Source organism: Apaloderma vittatum, unplaced genomic scaffold (assembly GCF_000703405.1).
Source record: "Apaloderma vittatum isolate BGI_N311 unplaced genomic scaffold, ASM70340v1 scaffold4803, whole genome shotgun sequence".
Taxonomy (NCBI): Eukaryota; Metazoa; Chordata; class Aves; order Trogoniformes; family Trogonidae; genus Apaloderma; species Apaloderma vittatum.
This window is the reverse complement of record NW_009706265.1, coordinates 4,373-28,235: the sequence shown is the minus strand read 5'-3', so window position 1 is coordinate 28,235 and position 23,863 is coordinate 4,373. Positions and strand designations below refer to the sequence as shown.

Genomic DNA, 23,863 nt, shown 5'->3' with positions numbered 1-23,863 from the left:
GGACCTGTCTGGGAGCTGCCCCCGGCTGCAGCCAAGAAAGAGCTGGTGTTTCTGGGTGAGACGGGCTCCCTGTGGGCAGGTCAGCTCACCACCAGGCACTGTGGGGTCTGTGTGCACAACCAGAAGTGCGGTAGAGCCATGGAGTGTGTGCGTGCGTGCGTGCGTGCACGTGTGAGGCTGCGTATCTAGGAAGGCACACATTGTAAGAGTTGAGAGAGGCAGACAAAAGTGTCTGAACTGTAACATTTTCCCGGCAGCACCAAGGGCAGGAACTGCAGTGAGTCCTGGTCACTGGGGCCGTGTTGCCCCTCTTCCTCATCTGACCCCTCCCCAGTAAGACCCCCTCAGATTTTTCCGTGAGCTTTTTAAAAGTTTCCCGGTCTATTACATAAGTAGTCTATGCACCTGTTCATGTGATAAGGATGCGTCTCATGTCCGGTCAAATTGTTCAGCAATTACTTGTCCTTTTCAGTGATTGGAACTTTTGGTGCAGTCACGCTTATCTACTTACAAGCTTGACAATCTGCATCTGGAATACTTCGGTCTTTGGCTGTGCCCAGGTAGAATGGTCTCCTACATTTCTTATAGTCCCTTTATCTTTGATCATAATGGTCATTTTCATTCATATGACTAAGCATACAATTTTCATTAATATGGCTTAGACCATATAATCTCATCACATTAGCTCAGCTACCTTTTATCAGACATGCAAAACTACTCGCAGTCAATCTCCCTGTAACTAAGAAAGATATATCGCCAGGTTACAGCTCATGGCCTGCTATGCCACTCATGCTAAGCAAGTTAACCCCTCATGCTAACCAGAACACCTTCCTCTTTCTCCCTTTCTTATCTCTCTGTATCACCGTCCCTCTCCCTGTTCCTGCCTTTCTCTGACAATCTGGGTCCTCCCCTGTCCTCCTTCCTGTCTGTCTTTTTTCTCTCTCTATCCCTCTCTCTGTGATGCTTCTTTCTCCATCTGTGTCCTGCTCCCTGATCCTTTCTTTCTCTTGCTGCCTCCCTGTTTTGTTTCTTCTCCCATCTCTTTGGTCTTTATTTTTCAGTCCCACTGCCTGTCCCATTGTTTCTTGTATACCTCCTGTCCAGCCAGCTCTTGCTTTTTGTGTTCTGTTTTCCTTGGTCCTGCTTCTTGTCCTTTCTTTCCTTTTCCTTTGTCCCTCTCCTCCAGCCCATCACTGATAATTTTCCCCTTGGTCTCTTTGTCTAGATCTGACTTTCTTGTTATTTCTAAGTAATCTTTGTCCTGGTCACTGTTCTCTTTTGGTCTGTAGGTCCGGTTCCCTGTCCTGATCTTTTTCTATCCCTCCTTCTTTTTATTTCTTCCCCTACTTTTTCTATTCCCCTGTGCTGCTCCCCAACCTTACTTTTTCTTCATCTCTCTGTAAGACTCCTTGTGTCTGTTTTTCTTCATTTCTCCATCTCTCTGGCCTTATCCGTGAACCTCTCTTTCTCTCTTGGCTCCTTGGTCTTTTGCCTCATCTTATTTTTCCCCTTCGAGTCCTTCTCCCCATCAGCTTAACCTGAACAACCAGGTGTTCCTGTGCTTAATGGACTTGAACACCACCAGACTGACTGCTTATGGTTTTCTTCCCCAGCTCCAGTTCCAATCTGTGTCCTTGGTGCAAATAAACAAGAGACCTTGAGCTATTTTCCAGATGTCAGTGTCTGCTGGTTAGTGAAGAACATCCTTTGGTCAGGTAACAGTCCAGTTTGTCTGTGACTGGGGTGTGCACTTCCATGATGGGACTTCTGTGAATGTTTTCTGGTCTTGTCTCATCAAAGTCCTTCTTTATCTGGAAACTTTTAAGACAGCATTTCTTATTCTGGGGCTCGGACTGGAGTTGACTTAATGCTGAATGGCTAATATAATGGGCTGCATCAGACGTGAGAGAGAATTTTGTACCAGGCTCTGAACTTCAGCAAGCAAAAGGAAGAGTGGGTCAAAGAGCCTGCTCTTTGAGAGTAACGTGTTCCTGTAGCATGCCTGACTTTGGTGAATGTTTCCTGCCTGTAGTATGGTTTTGCTGAACTGTTCTGTTTGGATAACTGGATGTCATATACCACCTGACCTGTTATAGGATGGCTTTTCCTTCCCTACAGAGCCTCTTAGCAGCATCCCAGGACAGACAACACAAGGCACACAGAGAAAAAAGTAAGGACACAGAAGTATTAGCTCCAAGCAGTGCTGGTTACAAACTGGACCTCTCAGGATCAGACTAGAAATGGAGAGGGTGAAAAACAGGACAAGGCAAAGCATATGGAACAAGAAAAAGAGGAAGGAAATTAAAGAGAAGGGAGAAAATCTGAAAGAGAAGGTAGCAGAAGGAGTTGGGTTTCAAAACATGCTTTCTGGTTTTGTGAATATGTCTTTTAATGCACCAATATCTCCAGGTGTCACTCTGCAGACCTAGAAGGACTGGTGTGCAGGTCCCACGTGGTAGATGTTAGCACTGGTCTTCCAGATACAGCTTGGGGCAACAGCCTCCACATCTGAAGGGAGAATTGATTTACTTGGAGGTTTTTCCCAGCACAAACACAAATTATTTCCTTCCTAAATTGAGGAGGGAGGGGGGCTAGGATGCAGAAATCTTTTAGCTAGAACTTCAGTGGGTGGACAAGCCTGTTGCACTGTAGGGGGGAAGGTCACATAAAGGCAGGCTGCCTTTTAATCCAGTAGAAATAGAGCAGGTTTTGTTGATCTCTGTCACTGAGGATCATAGAGGAATTTGGAGTCTCCCAGCCATACCCTGCAGCATTTTATATTCACCGCTCACCTACATTCTGCCTAAAATCCCATCAATTCCCCCCTCATTGTGTCCTTCCTTGCAACTCCTCACTCCAGGTTGTTGATGGTTTATTAATAGCACACTTAGAGTTGTCAACACAAGCCAGAGGACAATTGCGTGTGTCATATTGTCCCAGTGCATCCTGGGAACTCCATCTGGCTCAAGCAAACTTATTTTACTGAAATAAACTCTTCTTCCTTCTGAGAGGAATAAAGTCCATTTGTGTAAAGAGAGGAAAAGAGAAGACGGGCTGTCTCCACCGGCAGCACAAAGGACGTTTTAATGGTCCCACTGGGCCTCGCCTTGGGCTGAGACTGTGACCCATCAGGAAGCCTACACCCAACAGTATATGAATGTGCACGCTAGCTCTAAAACACCTACTTGCTGGCAAGCAAGTGTGAGAGATCTTCCTCTGTCTGGCTCTGCTAAGGATATTTTACCTCTTCCTTTCTGCTTTTAGAAAAGACAAATCACTTTTTATTTGGACCTAACAGAGCATACACCTTGCAGTCAAATCTGCGTTAACAGAATATTTTCCTCTTCCCTATTTCTTTTACACTGACAAGAGAAGAAACACCAATGCTCACAGCATGCTAAGATGTGAGTGGCAAGGTAAGAACAGGACTGGAACGAAAATTTCTGTGAGGAGTAGAAACGCATATATTTGACATACTTTTTACCTTTGCTTTACTGGGGAGAGAGAATTCTCACTTTGCGCCCTGCCAGTATAACAATACAGGTCTTCTTGAAAGTCTCTGGTTTAGGAGTTTCTTTTTTTTTTTTTCCCCCCCAAATTTTGAAACTTGGGTTTGCAAGCTTTCTAAGTTGTGGTTTTCTTGTCTTGCTAAGGTTCTGTTTGACATTTGACATATTTACCATCAGAACAAACTATGTAATTTGAGGTAATCATTTACAAAATCAAAAAACACCCTACAGATGACAGTCTAAGAAAAAATAATGTGCCAGAAATGGCATGGTGTTAAAATGATCTTTGAAAAATGCAGAAATTCAAGGGGCACCTGGACAAAGCTGTTAGTTGTCTGATTTAGTTCTAGGTAGTCCTGCAATGATCTAGGAGTTGCACTTGATTATCTTTATTGGTCCCTTCTGACAAGAGATATTCGATGATTTTATGCTTCTATGAAAATGTGCAAGGAGAAAAATGTTTTCTTTTGCCTACTATGGGGGCAGAGGGAGGGACACGACACAAAGTTTTCAGGTTAAATTACAATGGGAAAACTTGGATTAATCTTTCAGAAAACTTCATCACATGAGCTTTGCAAGAAGAAACAAAGGTACAATGGGACATCTACGGTAGCAGATTAGACCAATGTTTCAAGTAGTTACGTAAGTAGAATTCATTCTTTCTTGAAAAAGTGAAATGGACAAAACCAGTCCTTCCAAGGCCCATTTCTAACTCTTTATTCCTTGGAACAGAAAACTTATTTTTAGACTTCATAAGCAGACTCTGTCTGAAAATTCAGCTGATTATAATTCTCATTTTATTCTCAGATTTGTGGAAGTAACAGCACAGCACAACTTCTGCTCACTTACCGCCTGAAATGCCATTAATGTTTACAGCTGAGCTTTCCCAAACCCCTAGCTTTGGTCTGCTCCTTGGTGTTACTGCCCCAGAATAGCATTTTGTTGTAGTGATAAGGTACACATTTCTGTCCCCAGTTCTTCTCTTTGAGAGATTTTTGTAATGCAAAAATGTACAAAGCTAACTATCCGGATGATGCCTGTATCTAATGGGAAAAAAATAAGCATCTCAAGCCATGCTTGAGTAGATATCTGAAATAGGTTAGATGAAGAAAATACTGTGGAGTTGGTACCCGCTGGGCTGATTCCCACCTTAGAAGTTAAACTAAATATTTGGGGAGACAGAGATAGTGAGAGCTGCAGGAATAAGTGTGATTTGTTAACCTGTGCTCCTTCAGAGCACACAGAAGGAATACAAGCCTTTGAAAGGCGGGAAATGCCTGTGACAGAGTTTGAGTTCGGAACTTGAAAAACATGAATAGGAAGGTACACAGGTCAGCCTGTTGAGAGCCGGTTTGACCCACTGACAGTCAGCTTCTCTTTGTCTTGTCATTTGCAGTGTAATCTTGGCTTTCCCACCTGCGCCAGATGGCAGACAGGAATCACAGTGTGGTAACTGAGTTTATCTTGTCGGGATTCACAGACAACCTGAAGTTGCAAGTCTCTTCCTGGTGTTTCTGCTGATCTACCTGTTAACTCTAGTGGGAAATCTGGGGATGGTTGTGCTCATCTGGATGGACTCCAGGCTGCACACCCCCATGTACTTCTTCATCAGCAGCCTTTCCTTCTTAGACGTCAGCTATTCCACCATCATTATACCTAGCACGCTCATGACCTTGGTGGCTGAGAGAAAAGTCGTATCCTACACAGCGTGCACAGCTCAGCTCTTCCTGTTCTGCATTGCAGTGACAGGAGAGTGCTATCTTCTGGCTGTGATGGCATGTGACCGGTTTATAGCCATCTGCAACCCCTTGCTCTACCCTGTCATAATGTCCAAGAGGTTTTGCATGCTCCTCGTGTGTGGTGCCTACTTCATGAGCAGCTTGAATGCAACCATTCAGACATTATTTATATTCCACCTCTCTTTCTGCAGTTCCAACATCATCAATAATTTCTTCTGTGATATGCCTCCCATCCTGAAGCTCTCCTGCTCTGACACTCACATCACTGACCTCGTTCACTTCACTTGTTCTGCTGTGCTTGTCATTTCAACCATGCTCCTCATTCTCATCTCTTACATCTGCATTGGCATTACCATCCACAAGATTAAATCTCCCAAAGGCAGACACAAGGCCTTCTCCACCTGTGCATCCCACCTGACTGCTGTCACCATGTTCTATGGGACAGGCTCCTTCATGTACTTACGGCCCAGTTCAAAATACTCCATGGAGCATGACAAGATCATCTCTGTGTTTTATACTCTGACAATTCCCATGCTGAACCCTATGATTTATAGCCTGAGGAACAAGGAAGTCAAAAAAGCCCTTCGAAGGACGCTAGCAAGACTATATTGCTCTCCCTGTGTACTACAGAGATTCAGGAGTCCGAGAAGGACACGAAGAGGCTGAGAACTGCCCAAAGACAACATGCAACTAGGTTAGTTTCCCTCAGCAAGGAGAAAGGATAAAGGAGCAATATCTAAGACTGTGTGTTGCATCCCCCTAAAAGCAGGATGTGTCAGGAACTCACTTTTCAGATGCTGACAGTCAATGCTTTGTAACATAGCAGTGCCCCACATCTAATCTCATCTTGCGACTTCTGCACCTACAGACAGTCAGACAGGACCTTTGAGTTTGCTTGTAGGCATTTCTGTTAAGTTTTGGTTGGTTTGGTTTGGATGGTTGTTAGGCCTTTTTTCTATTTAAAAGATGAAAATAGCAGAATTGATTTCAAATTTTGAGATATTTTCTGTGTAGAAGATGAGTACCTTGGTGGCAAGGGGAAACCTTCAGGTTAACTTGTGGCTGAGAATGAGTCTTTTGTGAAACTTTTTCCCAAAGTACTTTTGGGAATTGGATCAGTGCATATCCCTTTGCCCAGGGCTCCTGAGTAACTCAATCCTAATGGTCATGCTGTCCATGCTAGCCCCATTAGGATAGTGCAACTCTAAGATGAAAGGGTATATAATCTGAGGTATGTACCTCAGTTTATTATGTGAGAAAGCACCAGGAAATGATGCATGGACATAAACACTGATGTGGTTTAAAATGGTAACATTACAGCAAAGTGGGGAAAGTATGTGGCAGCAGAAGTCCAAAAAAGCACGGGCAGATTATGGAGATGATTGGCCTTTATGGAGTCCTACAAATCCAAGAGTTATTAAGAATACAACGAGATAGTCCAAGAAGAACTGTTTTGTTTTTTTTTTATTGTGATGATCTGAGTATCAGCAGTGTAAGTAACTTATCTTCCCTATAGGTACCATTAAAGTATGTTATCCTGTCGCAAACAGAAAAAAGGGAGAGGGAGGGGTGGAAATAAAGGAAAACTGAAGTGGCAGTCAGTCAGAAGCTCCACTACTGCAGTGTACCACCTTAAAAGATTTTAGATTCATGCTTTGAACCAGTCAGTTGCTGGGGCTGCCTCTTGATCAGCCCTGAATCTAATCAGCATGGCCTGGAGGAGGACAATAAGCTTTCATTTCTGACCATATCACAAGTGTCAAAACTTCTTCCGCATTCAAAGAAGCCATCCACGTTTTCACTAAAATCGATGAGAGGTCACTGTAATAGAATTGTACAACTCTGGCAACATCTTAAACATTATACATCCAACATTTCCATTTAAATAAAAAAAGTCGGATTATACCCCATTTCCCCCTCTCAATCAAGGTGGAGGCCACTCGATTTCTGCCATCTGATACGGGAAAGCACATATGCTCCCTCTGTAGGATCTTGCAGGATAGAGACGTCTTGTTGCTGTTAAGAAATTGGACAACTTGTTACTCAGAGACCATGAAGTCAATAGAAGAGTTTATATATGGGTGCATTGTCAGTAGATTTGAAATTAAAGCTTGAACTTCATGAGCTATGTGGAGGGATGTTTGCGTCAAAAAGGAGTTATTCACACTGCTTAGCTCGGTGATAAACTTCTAGAGGACTAATGTTGAAGTCACACTTCAAAAAAAAGGATGAGATGAAAGATACTGGTTTATGACGTCCCCAGCACCGGAAGGGTGCCCTGGCTCCGGTGTCTGCAGCCAGTGTGCAGTTCCAGGATCAGAGAGAGGTCTGAAAAACCAATTGACAAAGCAAATCAGCTCAGGTGTGGTGGTGAACACACTCTTACTCCCCACCTTGTGCCCATTGCAATGTTGTTGGCAGCCACTGAGTTCTTGTTTAGTTACAGGAATGCAGTAGAATGGAACATTTCGGTATTTTCTGACCTTGATACTTGAGGCAGTGAGTTGAGGCAGTCTAGTGCCTTCTGGTTATGAGTACCACAAATCAGGGAGACCAGGCATTCTCTAACTACAGCTGGAACTCCTGCTATCTGGGAAACATACTCACAACCTCTCCTGTCTGGATCAGAGCCCACTTTGAAGAATGTCAAGGTTGGCTGACAAGAATTATGTATATAAAGAAAATGTAGTGACTAAAGTCAATCCTCCTGCAACCTTATCAATCCCCATCCTAAGTGAAGCCCATTGGGTCCCTCTGGGATTGCAGAGGGTTGTGTCTCGGAATCTCCCTCTGAGCTGGGACACCACTCAGGACAGACTTTGACCAGTCACCTGCGAATACCAGTGAAGGGAATATCATCCATCTGGAAAGACCAACTGTAGTGGTTTGACCCTGGCCACAGCCCGGTGCCCACACAGCCGCTCTGTCACTCCCCCTTCTCTGCTAGAGAGGGAGAGAAAATGTATCGAAGAGCCCCTGGATTGAGATAAGGACAGGGAGATCACCCACATCTACCATCCTGGGCAAAACAGACTCGATTTTAGGGAAATTAGTTAAATTTATTAAAGAACAAATCAGAGAAGAGTAGTGAGAAATAAAAACAGATCTTAAAAAAAATAACACCTTCCCCCCATCCCTCCCTTCCTTCCGGGCAGAACATCGATCCCAGTTTATCCACCTCCCCTCAGTGACCGGCGCAGGGGGACAGGGAATGGGGGTTGCAATCAGTTCATCCGACGTTGGTTCCACCGCTGCTTCTTCCTCTGGGGGAGGACTCCTGGGGGAGGACTCCTCACTCTTCCCCTGGCCCACTGTGGAGTCCCTCTCACAGGAGACAATCCTCACACACTTTTCTCCAATGTGAGTCCTCTCACAAAGAGCAACTCGTAACAAGAATGGATGGAATCTTTCTCAGATCCCAATCATTAGGAAAAGGAAAACAATATAAAAAGTGTGCTTAACACACTTGACCCATGATCCGTCAGCTTTATACTGAAAATGACGTATATGGAATGGATACTCTTGTTGGTCTCCTGTCCTGTCCATTACTCCTGGGACATGATAACTTTTACTTCCTGACACCCACAAACATGTTACACAAGACCTAGCAGGGGCCTTAGGTATTCTAACAGTAAGTATCATCAAGAGCCTCTCTGCATCCCCACCCCTGGTAGCAACTATAAACATCAGGCGTTATCACTTCTGGCAGTAGGCACCGTCTGCAAAAACACACAGTTAACTTCAGACAGTGCAGTCTCTTAGAAAAGGCTCAGCTGAGAAGTAAAATCATGGAATGGAATTGGTTCTGTTTAGCTCAGACCAGAACTGGGAATGCAACAGAACTGCTGCTCTTCTGTTCTCTAAATCTGACAGACCTGAATGAGCTCAGTCACAGAACAAGCTGTTCTGTGTTTCCTTGGGTCACCTTTCTGACAGAACATGGATGAGCTAATCTGGAGCTAATTTGTGCTGCTGCTGTGTTAGGGCACAGCCAGGTACTGGATTCAGCTGGAACACCTTATAAATACACCTCTTGGGACACCGAGGTAATGAATACCCCACTGCCTCTCCTTTTCTCACAGACACCCATGAATTCCCCTTGGCAGCACCAGTGTCCATTACCCAGTACGTGGGTATCACTGATGCACAACTGATGCGTGGAAAAAGAAGAGGCGTTACCTTGCCTGTGTTACCGACAAATCCTTCAGGGTCTGAACCCTGTTCGACCGTCACAAGTCACTCAGTTCTTTGGCCTTGAGGACTCTGTCTCACTCACTGGTTACTCCTCAACTGGAGCAGCAGAGAAAATACTCCTTGGTGTCTGCATCTCTATCTCAGTGTTGCTCCACAGGCAGGCAGAAATCACCTTGAGGATGACCAAAGTGTGTGTGTTGGGATGTGCGTTACAGCTGTTGCCTGTGTGTGTGGTGGAGGGCACAAGGTAAGAGCGAGCACGTGGGAGGTGCTGTCACCAGTTCCTGAGTACTTCTCTCTGTCACACTGACAACATCTTTCTGGCAGATCTTTCTGGAAACAGCCTATATCTGGGAAACAAAGCAACTAAAGCCCGACAACACTGTTGATGGTTTGGTGGTTTTTTTTCCGATGGACCTCACCCATGTCACTTCACCTAAACTCCTGTTGTCAAAGGCAGGATTTCACAGTCATGCTTGATCCATGCAATGGAGCAAAATGCAAAAACTTACACAGTTTATGTTAGTGTGTCTCCAAGAGTTCGCAAGCTCCCCTGATGTTCCCTTCTGACTCTGTTAGGTGGTCTCATCGATGTATCTCAGCTGTAAGTTGTTACTTAGATGTCACAAGAGCAATCTGCATCTCTGTCAGTTCTGAGAACTGCAGAGGCTGAAATGGACAACCCGAGTTGATTTCCATTTGTCATTTTGCAAAAAATTACTTCCAAGACCATCTGCAAGAATAACGCTCTCAGACAAGATGGGAAGTTGTGGCAGAAACATTTGAAGTAAATCACATAGCAAACAGCGCAGGATTCTCTGGAGTAACGAGATCCCAGAAGCATAGGAGGATTTCTTTGTCAGAAATCCCTAATGAGGAGCTAACAATGGATGGCTTTTAGGGTAGTTGCTGAACAGTGGTTGTGGCAGGTGCACTCCCCAGTGTCTGGACTGTCTCCCATCACAGCCCTTGCCAGGCGGATTTCAGAGAAACTGCTAGAAGTTTCTGGCTAGGGTGGGTCTAGCCCACCAGCCTGGATGTACACCCAAGAATTTGGCTGGTAGCCAATGGGCGGATGATGCAACTTTAAATGGCCCCAGCTCAGATCCTACTGAGCTTTAAAACAGGGTCTTGCTGTTGGTGTGTGTGAGGCAGTCTGTTGGGAGTTGCAGGTCTTGTGGTTGGGGCAGAGCCTCCTCCTTGGTCTGGGATGCTGGCCAGGGGACCTCTTGGAGGTTGAGGACCTAGAGGTCCAGTGTCCTCAGGTACCTATGTTGAGGTATGCTAATGAGTCCCTTAAAATTAGTAACACTTCCTAAATATTTAATCTCCAACTAAAAATCTATAACGACGAATCATATACAGCACATTTCTTGGGAGCACTAGTTTTCAAGATGTTTAATGAACTAAATGATGGAGTAAATACAGCATATGTTTTCATATACCAACAACATTCTAAGGTAGAAGAGCAGAAAGCACCTGGGGCAAAACTTATCATTCTAATTAGTTATAACAATGTGAGGTGAAAAAAAAACTCTATACATGAAGAAGCAGTTCAAATAAGGGAAGGCATGATACTCTGATCTAATTGATTGGGAAGCTGGTGGTCATTTTGGTGTTTAAATTAAATTGATATTTTCTTCCCAAGTCTAGTCTGTTTTTTGCTCATGACCGTAAAGTGGGGATGAGCTCTCCCTGTTTTCAGTCTTGATCCTCAAATCTTTTCTTGAGTTTTCTCCTCCCCATCCTGAAAGTGGTGGGTGTAGGAACGAGCAAGTGGTTGTGTGGTTCTGTGTTGCTGGCTGGGTGGACTCAGGCCACACTAGGTACCCAGACACAGAGGCCTTTGGGATGGTACTGAGACAGAGGCTGCCCCAAGCCATGGACTTGTATATGGAAGAAAGAATTCTCCTGCTCTGCTTGGCCAGGAAAACAGGCACTGTTTCTTATGTGGATCCTAAATTCAGTGTAAAAAAATAGTTTTATTAAAACAAGATATGGATTATTCTCACCTTAATTTGACATCCTAACATCTGAGCAAAACAGCTACAGTATAAAATTTTATCTAACCAGTTGTAGTCATCTTCCTGAAAATGAGATGAGTCAAATCTCAAAACTTGCTGTCCGTACTGTCTAGACCTCCAAGAGTTACAAAGAATTATCTATGATGTACATTGAATCAGAAGAACCCCTGTTAAATGATGGCTGATAATAATTTTGTCTAATAAAAATAGTTTTCTGAGAGAAACAATTGACAGTAGATGAATTTTGGGAAAGATTGCTTTTTATATTAACTGCAGATGGCTCTGAAGTGAGTTGTTACCAGAGTTCATTTGATGAACTGTGAGATCATCTTGGTTTATTTTCAAATATGGGTAAGCTGGAGATTTCTCTTCCTATACTTTCTGAACAATCATCTTTTGGAGAATGTCTTCATCTTTTTTTAAACACCAGTGCACACATCAATGCATTTCTTCTGGACAAAACTGGTCTTTGAAATTTGTTACGACACTGGTGCTATTCCCAAGTTGCTGATTCAAGATGACCTTGAAGATCATCTAGTCCAACCCTCATGGGGACATCTTTAACTAGAGCATCTTCAGCTGGATCAGGTTGCTCAGAGCCCCATCCAGCCTGAGCTTGAACATCTCCAGGGATGTAGCTTCTACAGCTCTCTGGGCAACTTGTGCCAGTGTTTCACCATCCTTGTTGTAAAGAACTTTTTTCTAAAAATCTAATCTAAATCTCCCCTACTCTAGTTTAAAACCATTGCCCCTTGTCCTGTCACTACACACCCTTTTGAACAGTCTCTCTGCAGCTTTCCTATAGGCTCCCTTCAGGTACTGATGTTGAATATATCTACCTTTTCTATCTGAATTTATCCCACAAATCCCACTCTAAGTTTTCAGTAGGAAATTTACCTTTCCCTCACCTTTCTCACCATTGTTCTTAAAATCCTGTCCACATCCTTATTTCTCAAACTGTAAATAATGGGATTTAACATGGGAGTTACTGTTGTGTACACTAAAGCCAGCACTTTTTTAACATCATGTGGATAGCCGAACTTGGGTTTTAGGTAAATCAAGCTACCACTCCCATAGTAAATCATCAGCACTGTGAGATGGGAAGAACAGGTGCGGAAGGTCTTGTATCTTCCATTTGCGGAAGGCGTAGTCAAAATCCTGGAGATGATAAAAATGTAGGACAGAACAATGACAGAAAATGGGATGAAAACAGCCAATATTGTGGTTATCATGGCCTGAAGTTCATATAGAGATGTTTCTGTGCATAAAAGTATGATAAGTGGTGAGATATCACAGAAGAAATAGTTAATCTTGTTAGGCCCACAAAATGGCGATTTGAACACCCAAGCAGTTTGTACCACCGACACAAAATTACCGGTGAGGAAAGACAACAGCACTAGGGTGAGACAAACTCTTCTGTTCATCACAATTGTGTATCTCAGGGGGCTGAAAATGGCCACGTAACGGTCATAGGCCATGGCAACAAGAAGATAGCTCTCAGCAGCTGCTAGAAAAATCAGGAAGTACATCTGGGCAGCACAGCCTGTGTAGGAAATGCTCTTGTCCTGTGACAGAAAGTTCATTAACATCTTGGGTACAACGACTAAGCTAGTACTGATATCCACGAAGGAGAGGACCCTGAGAAAAAAGTACATGGGTGTGTAAAAGGATGAGTGAACTGTGACAATGATGATAAGGCTGTTCCCAATGATTGTAATAGTGTAAATCAGGAGAAACATGAAGAAAAATAAGATCTGCAGCTCAGGATGTTTGAAAAGGCCCAGGAGAATGAATGAAGTCACTGTGGTGTGGTTGCTTCTACCAACTTTTTCCATGCAGTTCATCTGGAAAGACTTCAAAAGTTCAGAAAGTAGGAACCAACTTGTGATCGCAGTCATAAACTTTATAGAATTTTAATAGGATTTTTTTGTGTTGTCTACTTCAGTACTGGATGCAGTACTTTAAGCTCCATAAAGTACAGCATTTTCAGAAGGCTAAATCTGTGAGAGATGACTTCTGCCTCTGATGTAGTGCTTGGGGGCAGCTGAAAAGAAAACTACATAGTATTACCAGTGAAGTGAAGGTTTGAGTTTAGTGCACCTGGGTTCAGGTACTTAAGTCCTGAGAGATCAATGGAATTTGAACAGTGGTGGATAGAAGTCTTCAATTTTTATATAAATGTGGATTCCTGAACTGTTTTATTGAAATCAACAGATGGAGAAAAACATTACCCCAAACTAGTTTAAAAATTAAATCTCAAAAATTTGTGACCATCCTCCATATCACACGAAAATATGAAATTCATTACTTTCCACATAAAAATATATGATCACATTAGAATAAGAATTCTCATATAACAGTAAAAGGAAAAGGAAGCGTTTTGATAAGAACATGGGCAAAAAATAGATAATGGAGTGTACTACCATAAAAATCAGGGATTCAGTATGAGAAAACACAAAATATTTTTATAAAGGGAAAAGAACAGAACAGAACAAATAAATCCTATCTTCTGTCTCTAACAGTGGAAAAATATTTTAAAAGTTTTAACACAATTTCTCCTTCTATAATAAATTCTCAGAATAGTTGGGGGGTTTTTTAAGTAATTTTTTCTTCTTTGAAAATAAATTCTCAGGATTACTGAAAATAATGGAAATGGAATTATATCTCAGTTAAAGATTTCTGGGTTTTGTTTGTTTGCTTGTTTGTTTGTTTTCACTTTTATTGATTTTTTTCCTTATAATACCAGTAAAGGTTTTGGCCTCTTTCACAGGAACTGAAGATCTCTCAAGTTAGACCTCAGTAAATAACACAGAGCTACACTTAAAATTATGTATCATTCTTAGAAACAAATGGAATTTAATCGCAAAAGAATAATAATTGGAAGATTGTAACAATATATGAAGATAGAAAATAAAAAAAATATTTATATATGAAGCATAAGAAATATTATCTTTGAAATTTATAAAAGTGGAAGAAGGTCTTACAGGGCTGTAGGAAGGTATAGAAGAAAAAATTAAGATGTAATATCAAGCAGGAACTGCAGCTGAATAACATCGAGATTCATGCCCCCAGAACCGTTTCTTCTTTGCTTGTTGCAAGCTGGAAGAAGAAAACAAAGAGAGCATAGCTCTGTACATTGACTTTACTGAGATGATGCCTAGACTGCCACTGGTGATTTAAGTCCAACACCTTAGCAATGACTGTTAAAATCGGTACTGACTTCAGTCATACAGCTGTATTTGGGGGATGGGGCTCAAGACATGGATTCACACAGCTCAGTTCAGATGTCTGCAGTGTAGGGGTACTTTAATAGCCAAGGGATAGTGTCCCCACATCATCTTTAATGGTTTTATCTTTAAATATGATGAACAACACACTAAAAATCTGCAGCTCCCTGCTGCAAAAGAGACTGGACTGACCACACAGGAGATGTCTATGGATCTGTTCCGTTCCACACTAAGTATTAAAAGGCAAATGAGAGCCATGCCTACCATGTGCATGGAATGTGTCTTCAGTTTTGAGAGGTGATCTTACAGACCTCGATATCCTTCCTGGCAAAATCAGCTACATTACTGATTTCTCCATTCTCAGAATCTTTCTGATACTCTACTGCATTTGAACAGCTGGAATATGGAGACATCAGTTAACAATAGTGGAAAAAATATGATAAAGCAGGGGGGTTTAGGTAAAAAAGTCCAATAACTGCAATTTCAATTATTCTTCAGAAACGGCGTTTATATTGGTGCTTGCATACATATAACAGATATTTGTACATGTATGTAGTACATATACTACTAATTCAGAAACCTCTCAGGCATATTTTAAAGGAAAACAAAATGAGTATTTGTACTGAATTCATTCAATTAACAGGTTTACTCTATTCCTGAATTACACGATGCATTTTTTTGCAAGCTTGACAACACTTACATAAACTCAGTAAAAATTTAGAATGATTATGTAATTAAATCTGCATTGTTTCATAACAAATAAATTGCACATAATCATCTGACAAAGAAAATCTTATTTGTACCATTGAAAATTCCCTGAGGTAGTGTTGCCCTTCAAACTGCAGTCTTCTAACTCTAGATCTTTCATTGTGATCTTTCTACAGGTAGTGGAAAGAGCCTGCACTTCTGAAAACTCCACCATAAGCTCTGATCTCAGCAGCAAATGTAGGATAAGTCACCTGTCTTGTGAAAATGCTTCCATATTTCCTTTATTAGGGACGGCATTGAAACAACTGTCTTAGATAAATAATTCTGGAATCTTTGCATTTAGCAAAGAGGGATCCTTTTTCTTTTTTTTTTTTTTGCCAGTCACAGAAGAGAGACATACCTGTTCAGAAGGCGATTTCTTTTTTTCTTCTGAAGGTAGAGTATCTCATATCCTTGAGATGGATCAGTGGCTGTTAATGATTATATGCTCTCTGTATATGCTCTCTGTAGAAGTGAAGAAAGTTGACCTAGATGACTTAAATGATCTGAATACTAATCAGTGTTAGAAGAATAAAGTTCTAGCAGGAAAAACACACCAACAAACTGGTAATTTTTTTCCACAGTATAATAAAATTTGTCTGCGAAGTACCAAAACATGTTTCTTTTACCTCCACTTCTGCAATGTATGACCACTGGAAGAGAAAGGCACCAGTGTTTTTTGCATTAACCTCTTTTTTATTGGCTGTTGTGTCACACCAGTAGCATGCACAGTGTTTTTATATGACTTAGCTTTAAAGTTACACTGAAACTTCAGCTTCCCTCCCCTTCCTGACCTACCAGTGACATTGATGCTGACTAGCTTAAGGAGTGTAGTTATTAAACAGATTAAATGCAGAGTTCTGCAAAACAGGAAAAGAATGTTTATTTTACTAAGCACGCTCATTGTGATTTCAGAGGAGCAGATTTATAATGCCTCCTTGACCTTTGAATATATAAGACATTTTGAAGATTAAATTTTGTTGATTTCAATTAGAAAAATAAATATGCCATTAGAAGGCTAACTAGTGCCTAAAATGCAAGTAAATTGAGTCTGGAAATAGTCATGTCATGTAAGTACCCATGGCTGTCCTGAAGCTAGGTTTTAATGGGAACAAGAGAACTCCCAAAGCCTCTTTCTTCCAGTCTTTCCTTTTAGTCATCTTAAGTCCTCCTTATCCTCTGTTCCACTTTCCCCATTAGTGTGATTAATAATATAATGATTAGGATTTAGTTGTCTAAACATAGACAGCTATGACATTCCAAGCATCTTAGATTCCCAGGTCTCCATGAACCTTTACAAGGCTGACCGGATCTTCTACGAGTCAGCTTTCCCTCTGAATATCAAACAAGAGCCAAGACTGTAGTTCAGACAACAAGAATAGCACACACTGGTCTAATCCCTCATCTCCACATGCAGAAGATTTGTAATTACTCCCTCAGTCATGCTAATTTCCGACTCCTGAAGAGGGGTCTGTACTAAACATTCAGACACAAGGTACCTAAATTTAGATGTTTAAAATACAGAGGTAGGAATCTATTTGAACTTAAGTGACCTGCGTGTAATGAACCAAATGTAGCTGTCTACAAGATAATCATGGAATCATAGAATCATTTAAGTTGGAAAAGACCTTTAAGGTCATCAAGTCCAACCATTAACATAGTGATGTCAGGTCCAACACATGTCCACACATGTCCACATGTACCTCATGTCCACATCATTTAAATATCTCCAGGGATGCTGCCTCCACCACTTTCCTGGGAAGCTTGTTCCAGTGCTTGACAACTATTTCAGTGAAGAATTTTTTTCCTGCTATCCAATCTAAACCTCCCCTGGTGTCGTTTCCTCTTGCCCTATCACTTGTTACTTGGGAGAAGAGAGAGACTGATCTTCACCTCACTACAACCTCCTTTCAGGTAGTTGTAGAGACCGATGAGGGCTCTCATCCACCTCTGTTTCTCCACACTTTCCTCAGCTGTTTCTCAAAATACCTTCAAACCCTTCACCAGCTTTGTTGGCCTTCTCTGGACCCTTTCTTGTAGTGAGGTGCCCAAAATTGAACACAGAGTTTGAGGCACGCCTTCACTAGTACAGGGGGCAAGCCAGGATGCTCTTGGCCTTCTTGGCCACCTAAGCACAGTGCTGGCTCATGTTCAGCCACTGTCAATCAACACCTCCAGCTCCTTTTCCACCAGGCAGCTTCCCAGCCACTGTTCCCCAACCCTGTACTATTGCATGAGCTTGTTGTGGCCCAAGTGCAGGACTCAGCATCTGGCCTTGTTGAACCTCATACAACTGGCCTCGGACCATTGATTCAGCTTGTCCAGATCCCTCTGTAGAGCCTTCCTACTCTCAAATAGATCAACACTCCTGCTCAGGTTTTGGGGTTTTTTTGCCTGCAAACTTACTGAGGGTGGACTCGAACCACTCATCAAGATCATTGATAAAGGTATTAAACAAGAGTGTCCCCAACACTGAGCCCTGGGGAAAATCACCAGTGACCGCCTACCAACTAGATTTAACTCTGTTCACCACCACTTTTTGGGCCCGTCCATAAAGCCAGATTTTTTACCCAGAAAAGAGTGCGCCCATCCAAGCCACGAGTAGTCAAAACACAGAAAAAGACCCCACTTTGTATTAAAGAAAAATATTCAATTGGGGAACAAATGCAGTTTATCATTGACTTCTTAATTACACTCAAACTTTGCAATACTGATTATTTCAAGTGTTCAGTATTAGTTTTCCATTTCTCACTCCTTTTTCATATAAGCAGAGTAATTGGACCAGAAAAGACTATCATGTATTGTTTGGTTTTTTTTGTTTGTTTGTTTGTTTTTTAAAATGAAATTTCCTGTTGCCAAGTGCTTTGAATACCTGTGCCATACCTTGGGCTTATTCAGGAAAGCACCACCAAAGGTGTAACAGCCTCTCTAGAAGAAAGAGCAAACATGTCCAGAAAACAAAGGAAACTCACTGGTCTCAGAGTTTGTAGTGACACAGCCATACATCTGATGATACATCAGTTTTGAGTTGTCTTGTCTCTGTAATGCATTCCACGTTCCTGATCCTTCTACTGTTTACAGTGGGAACTCTCTTAGAATAAGGAGTTATTTTTCTGTTTATTTTTCTGTTTTTTCTTTCAAAGGAAGCTGTTCTGTACATGGCATTCGTATACATACTCACATGTGATTGATAGAATATATTACGATATCTCCCTGCCTCTGGAGGCAATTTTGTGACTAGATAGGTCCAGTGACATTTCAGATGGCATCATGTGCCTATCAAGAAAACAAAACTCCAAGTAGTTAAGGTAGGCACATTTCACAGTTGTCTTTGCTTAGATTTATTAAACATAAATCAATTTCATTGTTCAGTTGTATAAACTGAAGGAGATTTTTTTTAAATATCATTCTCAGAATGTCTCCTTTTACTCCAAATGAAACTGCAGAATTCTCAAACATTTCAGGAAATATAATTCCTACTTAGTCTTGTCTTCCTCTTAAATTTTAGGGAAATAAAACTTGTTATTCTGTACAAAGCATGACGGGTATAGTGTCTGTTATAGCCCTTAATCCCCTGATGGATTTCAGACTCTATTTCTACTGTGTACAATTATACATATGAATTAGCACCAGAGGTAATTCTTGGAGACAAATACAGATCATAAACTTCCTCTCCCCTTTCATTTCTTTAATTGGCAGAGGACTTCATTAGCTTGGGTGTTTTTGTACAAAGGATGCTTTTCCAGAAAAAGGCACCGCGTCCTTTAAAGGGCTAAGGCACGTTAGAAAAAAACATATCTGATCCACTGCTCATTACAAGAGTTTAAAGGCCACGTGGATACCTTGAAATCTTGAACCGGTAAGTAAGTCTTTATACTATCTTACAGTAACAGTTGAATAAATCAGGAAAGCACATACCCATTACGGTGTAAATTATTGTGCTGAACACTTCAAAGAAAAAAATCCTATACACTTTCATCATGTAAACTGCCAGATAAATAATGAGGGAATAAGCCTGCAAATCAAGAATAATACCAAAATTCATAAAGTCTTTCCAGTATTTTTTCCCTCTTAAAAAAGCAAGAATTTTTCTTGCCTTGCCATTCCTTGCTTGGATTTCAATAATCTGTAATGTGCCTTGTAAATAAAAAAAAAATTCTCAGTGTATTTTGTAAATATAAAAATACTTGCTGATGTGTATTACATGAGTGTCTTTTTTTTTTCACAAATGACTTTTCTAATTGGAAGCGTACAGTTCTTTTTACTAAGTTCATTAGGAAGAAACGAGTGGTAAAGACAGGATAGAAGAGCACTGTAGGGGCTGAATGGTAGGGTGGATATCTGATATCTCTTGCACTATTTTTACTCTTCAACTGAACTTCAGACAGTTGCTGCTATTCTCTGGGAGGAATACATTTTTTCCTCAGGATTCATTTAGCATCATGGAACTTGTCCAGGACTTGTTCTGTGGAGAGGGAGTTTTTTCCTTTTCGATGGATAAAAGGTACTGAAAAAGTCTTCTGTTTTCACAGTTGGAGAAAGAGATTCTAAGCTTTTGTCCTCCAGTCAAACTTGTCATTTCTTAATGAGTCAAAGAACCTCACGTGTTCAGGCAGGTGAGGAAAACAATAGCAAAATGGTATGTTACTGTTCTGAATAGATCAATGCACCTTTTGTACAGACATATTTCCCTCCTGTGCATACACAAACATGCAGTAAGTGTATACACAAACAAAAAGTAAGTAGATTGAAATGGAGTGCATTTACTTGCTTTAATTTCTCTTAAAAGCAGTGAGAATAAACCTTACAATCTCCATAGTAAATCATGTACAATACAGATATCTACTTCAAGGTCAGTCAAGGACCACTACAATGTCCATGAAGAGAAATAGGCATTTCTAGAGTGCAAATATGTGCTGTATTTTGGGAGGAGATATAGCTAAAGACAATACTATAGGCTGACAGTACTTAGTGCACTAAGCATATATCCGTTGATTGTAAAAGCAATCTATAGCAAAAAAGCTAATAGAATCATGTAATATCTAAGTTATTGAAGGGAAACCATTTTCTAGACAGATGTCTAAACCAAAGTGAAAATGAGAAAAAATTATTCTTCTCTTTCAAAGACAGATGTTTAATACAAGTTTGATGAATCACCCAGTGAAAGAGCTAATCTTTATATTCACTATAAACTTCTTGCTTAAACATAAACTCCTAAAATAATTTGTAGTTAAGAGAGCTGTAATCTCTGTAGCAGTCTCTCCTGATATACCTCACCGCCATCACTGAAAAATACAGAGGTGGATCATTTCCTAATAGGAAATTAAGAAAATCCAACACTCAAAATTCTGTGTTCAACTAATATTACATCTACATTTTTAGCTTTTTTTATCTATATACATGAACTTTCATGGTGCTGTGTTCAACAGTGTGAATGTCAACAGCCAAAGTCTCTGTGTTCTTCCATCCTCCATCCTACAGGAGTGTGCATTACAGAAGTCTTCTGGAGCCTTTTGTGCTAAGTTTTGAGCTGTTTTTTTCCAGTGTTTCTATTGAAAGCAAGTCAACGTGTCATTGGAAACAGACACATCCCCTCTCTGTTTCTTGGAAGCAATACTGGTTCTACTATGTAAAAAGTTTCCACGGGGAACAGTGTAATAAGTGCCCTAACTCTTCACACAAACTTGCTTTTTTGGAACTCACATTTGCTTTGTCTTCTGCTTTGACACCCGCGGGGAGAGCTGTGGGCACCTAATATGGAATGAAGAATCAAACTGCCATCAAAGAGTTCATTCTTCTGGGATTTTCCTATGGGCTGCAGGTCCAGATCTTACTTTACCTGGTCTTTCTGGTCACCTACATGGTAACAATCACTGAGAATGCAGTCATCATATTTGTGGTGAAAACGAACCATCACCTCCAAAAGCCCATGTATTACTTCCTGGGGAACTTGTCCTTCCTGGAGATTTGGTACATCTCAGTAACGTTGCCTAGGCTTTTGTTTGGGTTCTGGTCACAGAGCATGACTATCTCCTTCTCCAGCTGCATGACCCAGCTATACTTCTTTATCTCCCTTATGTGCACTGAATGTGTCCTCTTGGCTGCAATGGCTTATGATCGTTATTTGGCTGTCTGTCATCCCCTGCGTTATCCAGCCATCATGACTGACAAGTTGTGCTTTCAGCTGTCAATTCTATCATGGGCAGGAGGCTTTTCCATTTCCTTGGTCAAAGTGACTTTTATTTCACGCCTCACATTTTGTGGTCCACAAGTCATAAACCACTTCTTCTGTGACATCTCTCCAGTCCTGAACCTTTCCTGCAGTGACATGTCCCTTGCAGAGACAGTAGACTTCGCATTAGCCTTGGTGATCCTGCTGGTACCTCTCTTGATAATTGTTTTCTCCTACTGCTGTATCTTGTCAACTATCTTGTGTATGCCTTCAGCCCAGGGAAGGAGAAAAGCTTTTTCCACTTGTACTTCCCATTTCAGTGTAGTCATTATCTTCTTCTCAGCCACTCTCTTCATGTATGCCAGGCCCAGGAGGATCCATCCATTCAACCTCAACAAAATCGTGTCTGTCTTTTATGCTGTATTCACTCCAGCACTGAATCCTTTAATCTATTGTCTGAGGAACAAGGAGGTAAAAGAGATTCTGCAAAGGATCATAGCACAAGCTGTTCTGCACACCAGTAAGTTCCTAGGCTAAGGATACAGAAGTACATGGACTGTAGCGACAAGTTTCCTTCTTGAAATGTAGTGGAATAAGATGACTATAATTTGGTCACTCAGTTGCCACTGTCTCACTGCACTGAAGCCTGGCAAGGAAGAAATTGTGTCATTGTTTCTGTGTGGAAATGTCTTCTCAATCATGAGGGTGGTTTGGTGACTGAAATACACTTGGCTGTAAATTATTCTGCTACAAGAGTAATATAAGAAGTCAGACTAGAAACCTGGCTGATGGATAATTTGTTTCTGAAAATCCTAAAATTGAGATTTATTATTTTCAAAACCATGACGGAACATTGGATGTCACTGAAAATCAGTTGGCCAAATCCCTACAGACACAGTTATGAGAAAGAAATAGGCTGACTTCCTTATTCTATTACAATCTTACTGAATACAAAAAATATTATTGTTGCTGTAACTATATTATTTGCATAACCACACCTTCACTCAGCCTCATGTTTGGCATTACCATATGTGTAACAGTTTAATACATTAACATATGTGTAGTATGGACTTGAAGACCATTGTACACTGAAGAATTAGTGAATCCTGCTTTACTACACACACAGCTTGGCCTTCAGGTCTTTGTTATGCTGTGCATGTCCATTGGCCATAGGTAAAGCCTGCAATCAGACTTCCATTTGGTGCCCATGATTCCTCCACTCGTGTGTCTTTGCTTTTACAGCAGCAAGAACTTTGTGTGTGTACAACCCTTCTGTCTGGCAGTAGGGCTGCTGGATAGAATTGTTCCCATTCAAGAAAATCCTGCAATAGCTTGACTGATCAAAAATGGGTAACATTTCCACAGATGAATCTGCACAGCATACTGCTCCCTGATCAGAGGTTTGATTGATACTGCACGAATCAGGGTTCTCAGCATCTGACATGATAATCAGATTTTCTTTCTGGTGTTAGCTTCAGTAAATGGCATTTCAAGTGATACTTCACAGAGTCTAAGTCCCTTTCTTACTGGTACCATAATGAACCAGCATCTCAAGGTTCAAAACACAGGACTTGAGGCACCAGTGCTGGGAGATCCATCTTACTCATATGGACCAGAACCAGTGTGAGATCCAGTGTACATAAAAACATAAAAATTATGTTTCTCATGAGTGATGCAGCAGTAGTGCTACTTTTTCTCCAGTTTGTTTTGGTTGAATTATTATTTCAAATTTTTCAGGATGTATAAATAAATCTTATGGGATTTAAATGGACATCCACTACTTAGTCCTAGCTTGATAACACCTGACTTGACATGTCTGTCTTCTACTGATGTAAAATACTTACCAAAAGGGTCTAAAATTACTAGGTCAGTTAAAGACCTGAAGGGGACTTAACAATAAAACCTTTTGTTGAAAGCATGATCATTCTGATAATATTTATTCCTAAGGAATATGTTGGTCTCATACTGCAACAGTGACTATTACTATTATTCGGTCAATGGTGCTGATAACGCCAAGGTCGCGGGTTCATTCCCCGTTGGGTCCCCATGTGTTTCCTGATCTAGTTGTCTGCCCATGCCAGGGAGGTTGGATTAAAATGATCTCTAAGGTCCCTTCCAGCCTAGGCCGTTCTATGATTCTATGATAATTCTTTGATACTTTGCATTTTTTTAATGAATACTGAAAATCACCCCCCTTCAGGTTCCCGTTTTTCCTGATAATACAAAGTTGGATAGTAACAGTATAGATGAA

The 23,863-nt window shown here is 41.1% G+C and overlaps 3 protein-coding genes across 3 annotated transcripts; 2 read left to right on the top strand and 1 right to left on the bottom strand.

Moving 5' to 3' along the window:
* Positions 1-4,934: 4,934 nt before the first annotated feature.
* Positions 4,935-5,914, top strand: LOC104271124 (olfactory receptor 1020-like). The gene is given in 2 exon segments (XM_009865711.1): positions 4,935-4,998; positions 5,001-5,914. Coding segments are annotated over 2 exon segments (978 nt in total).
* A 6,445-nt stretch (positions 5,915-12,359) lies between these two features.
* On the bottom strand, positions 12,360-13,301 carry LOC104271123 (olfactory receptor 10A7-like). Its single transcript, XM_009865709.1, has one exon. It carries the CDS (start codon positions 13,299-13,301, stop codon positions 12,360-12,362), a length of 942 nt encoding a protein of 313 aa, XP_009864011.1.
* A 7,900-nt stretch (positions 13,302-21,201) lies between these two features.
* On the top strand, positions 21,202-22,149 carry LOC104271122 (olfactory receptor 6B1-like). Its single transcript, XM_009865708.1, has one exon. The coding sequence runs from the start codon at positions 21,202-21,204 to the stop codon at positions 22,147-22,149; it is 948 nt and encodes a 315-aa protein (XP_009864010.1).
* The last annotated feature ends 1,714 nt before the right edge of the window (positions 22,150-23,863 follow it).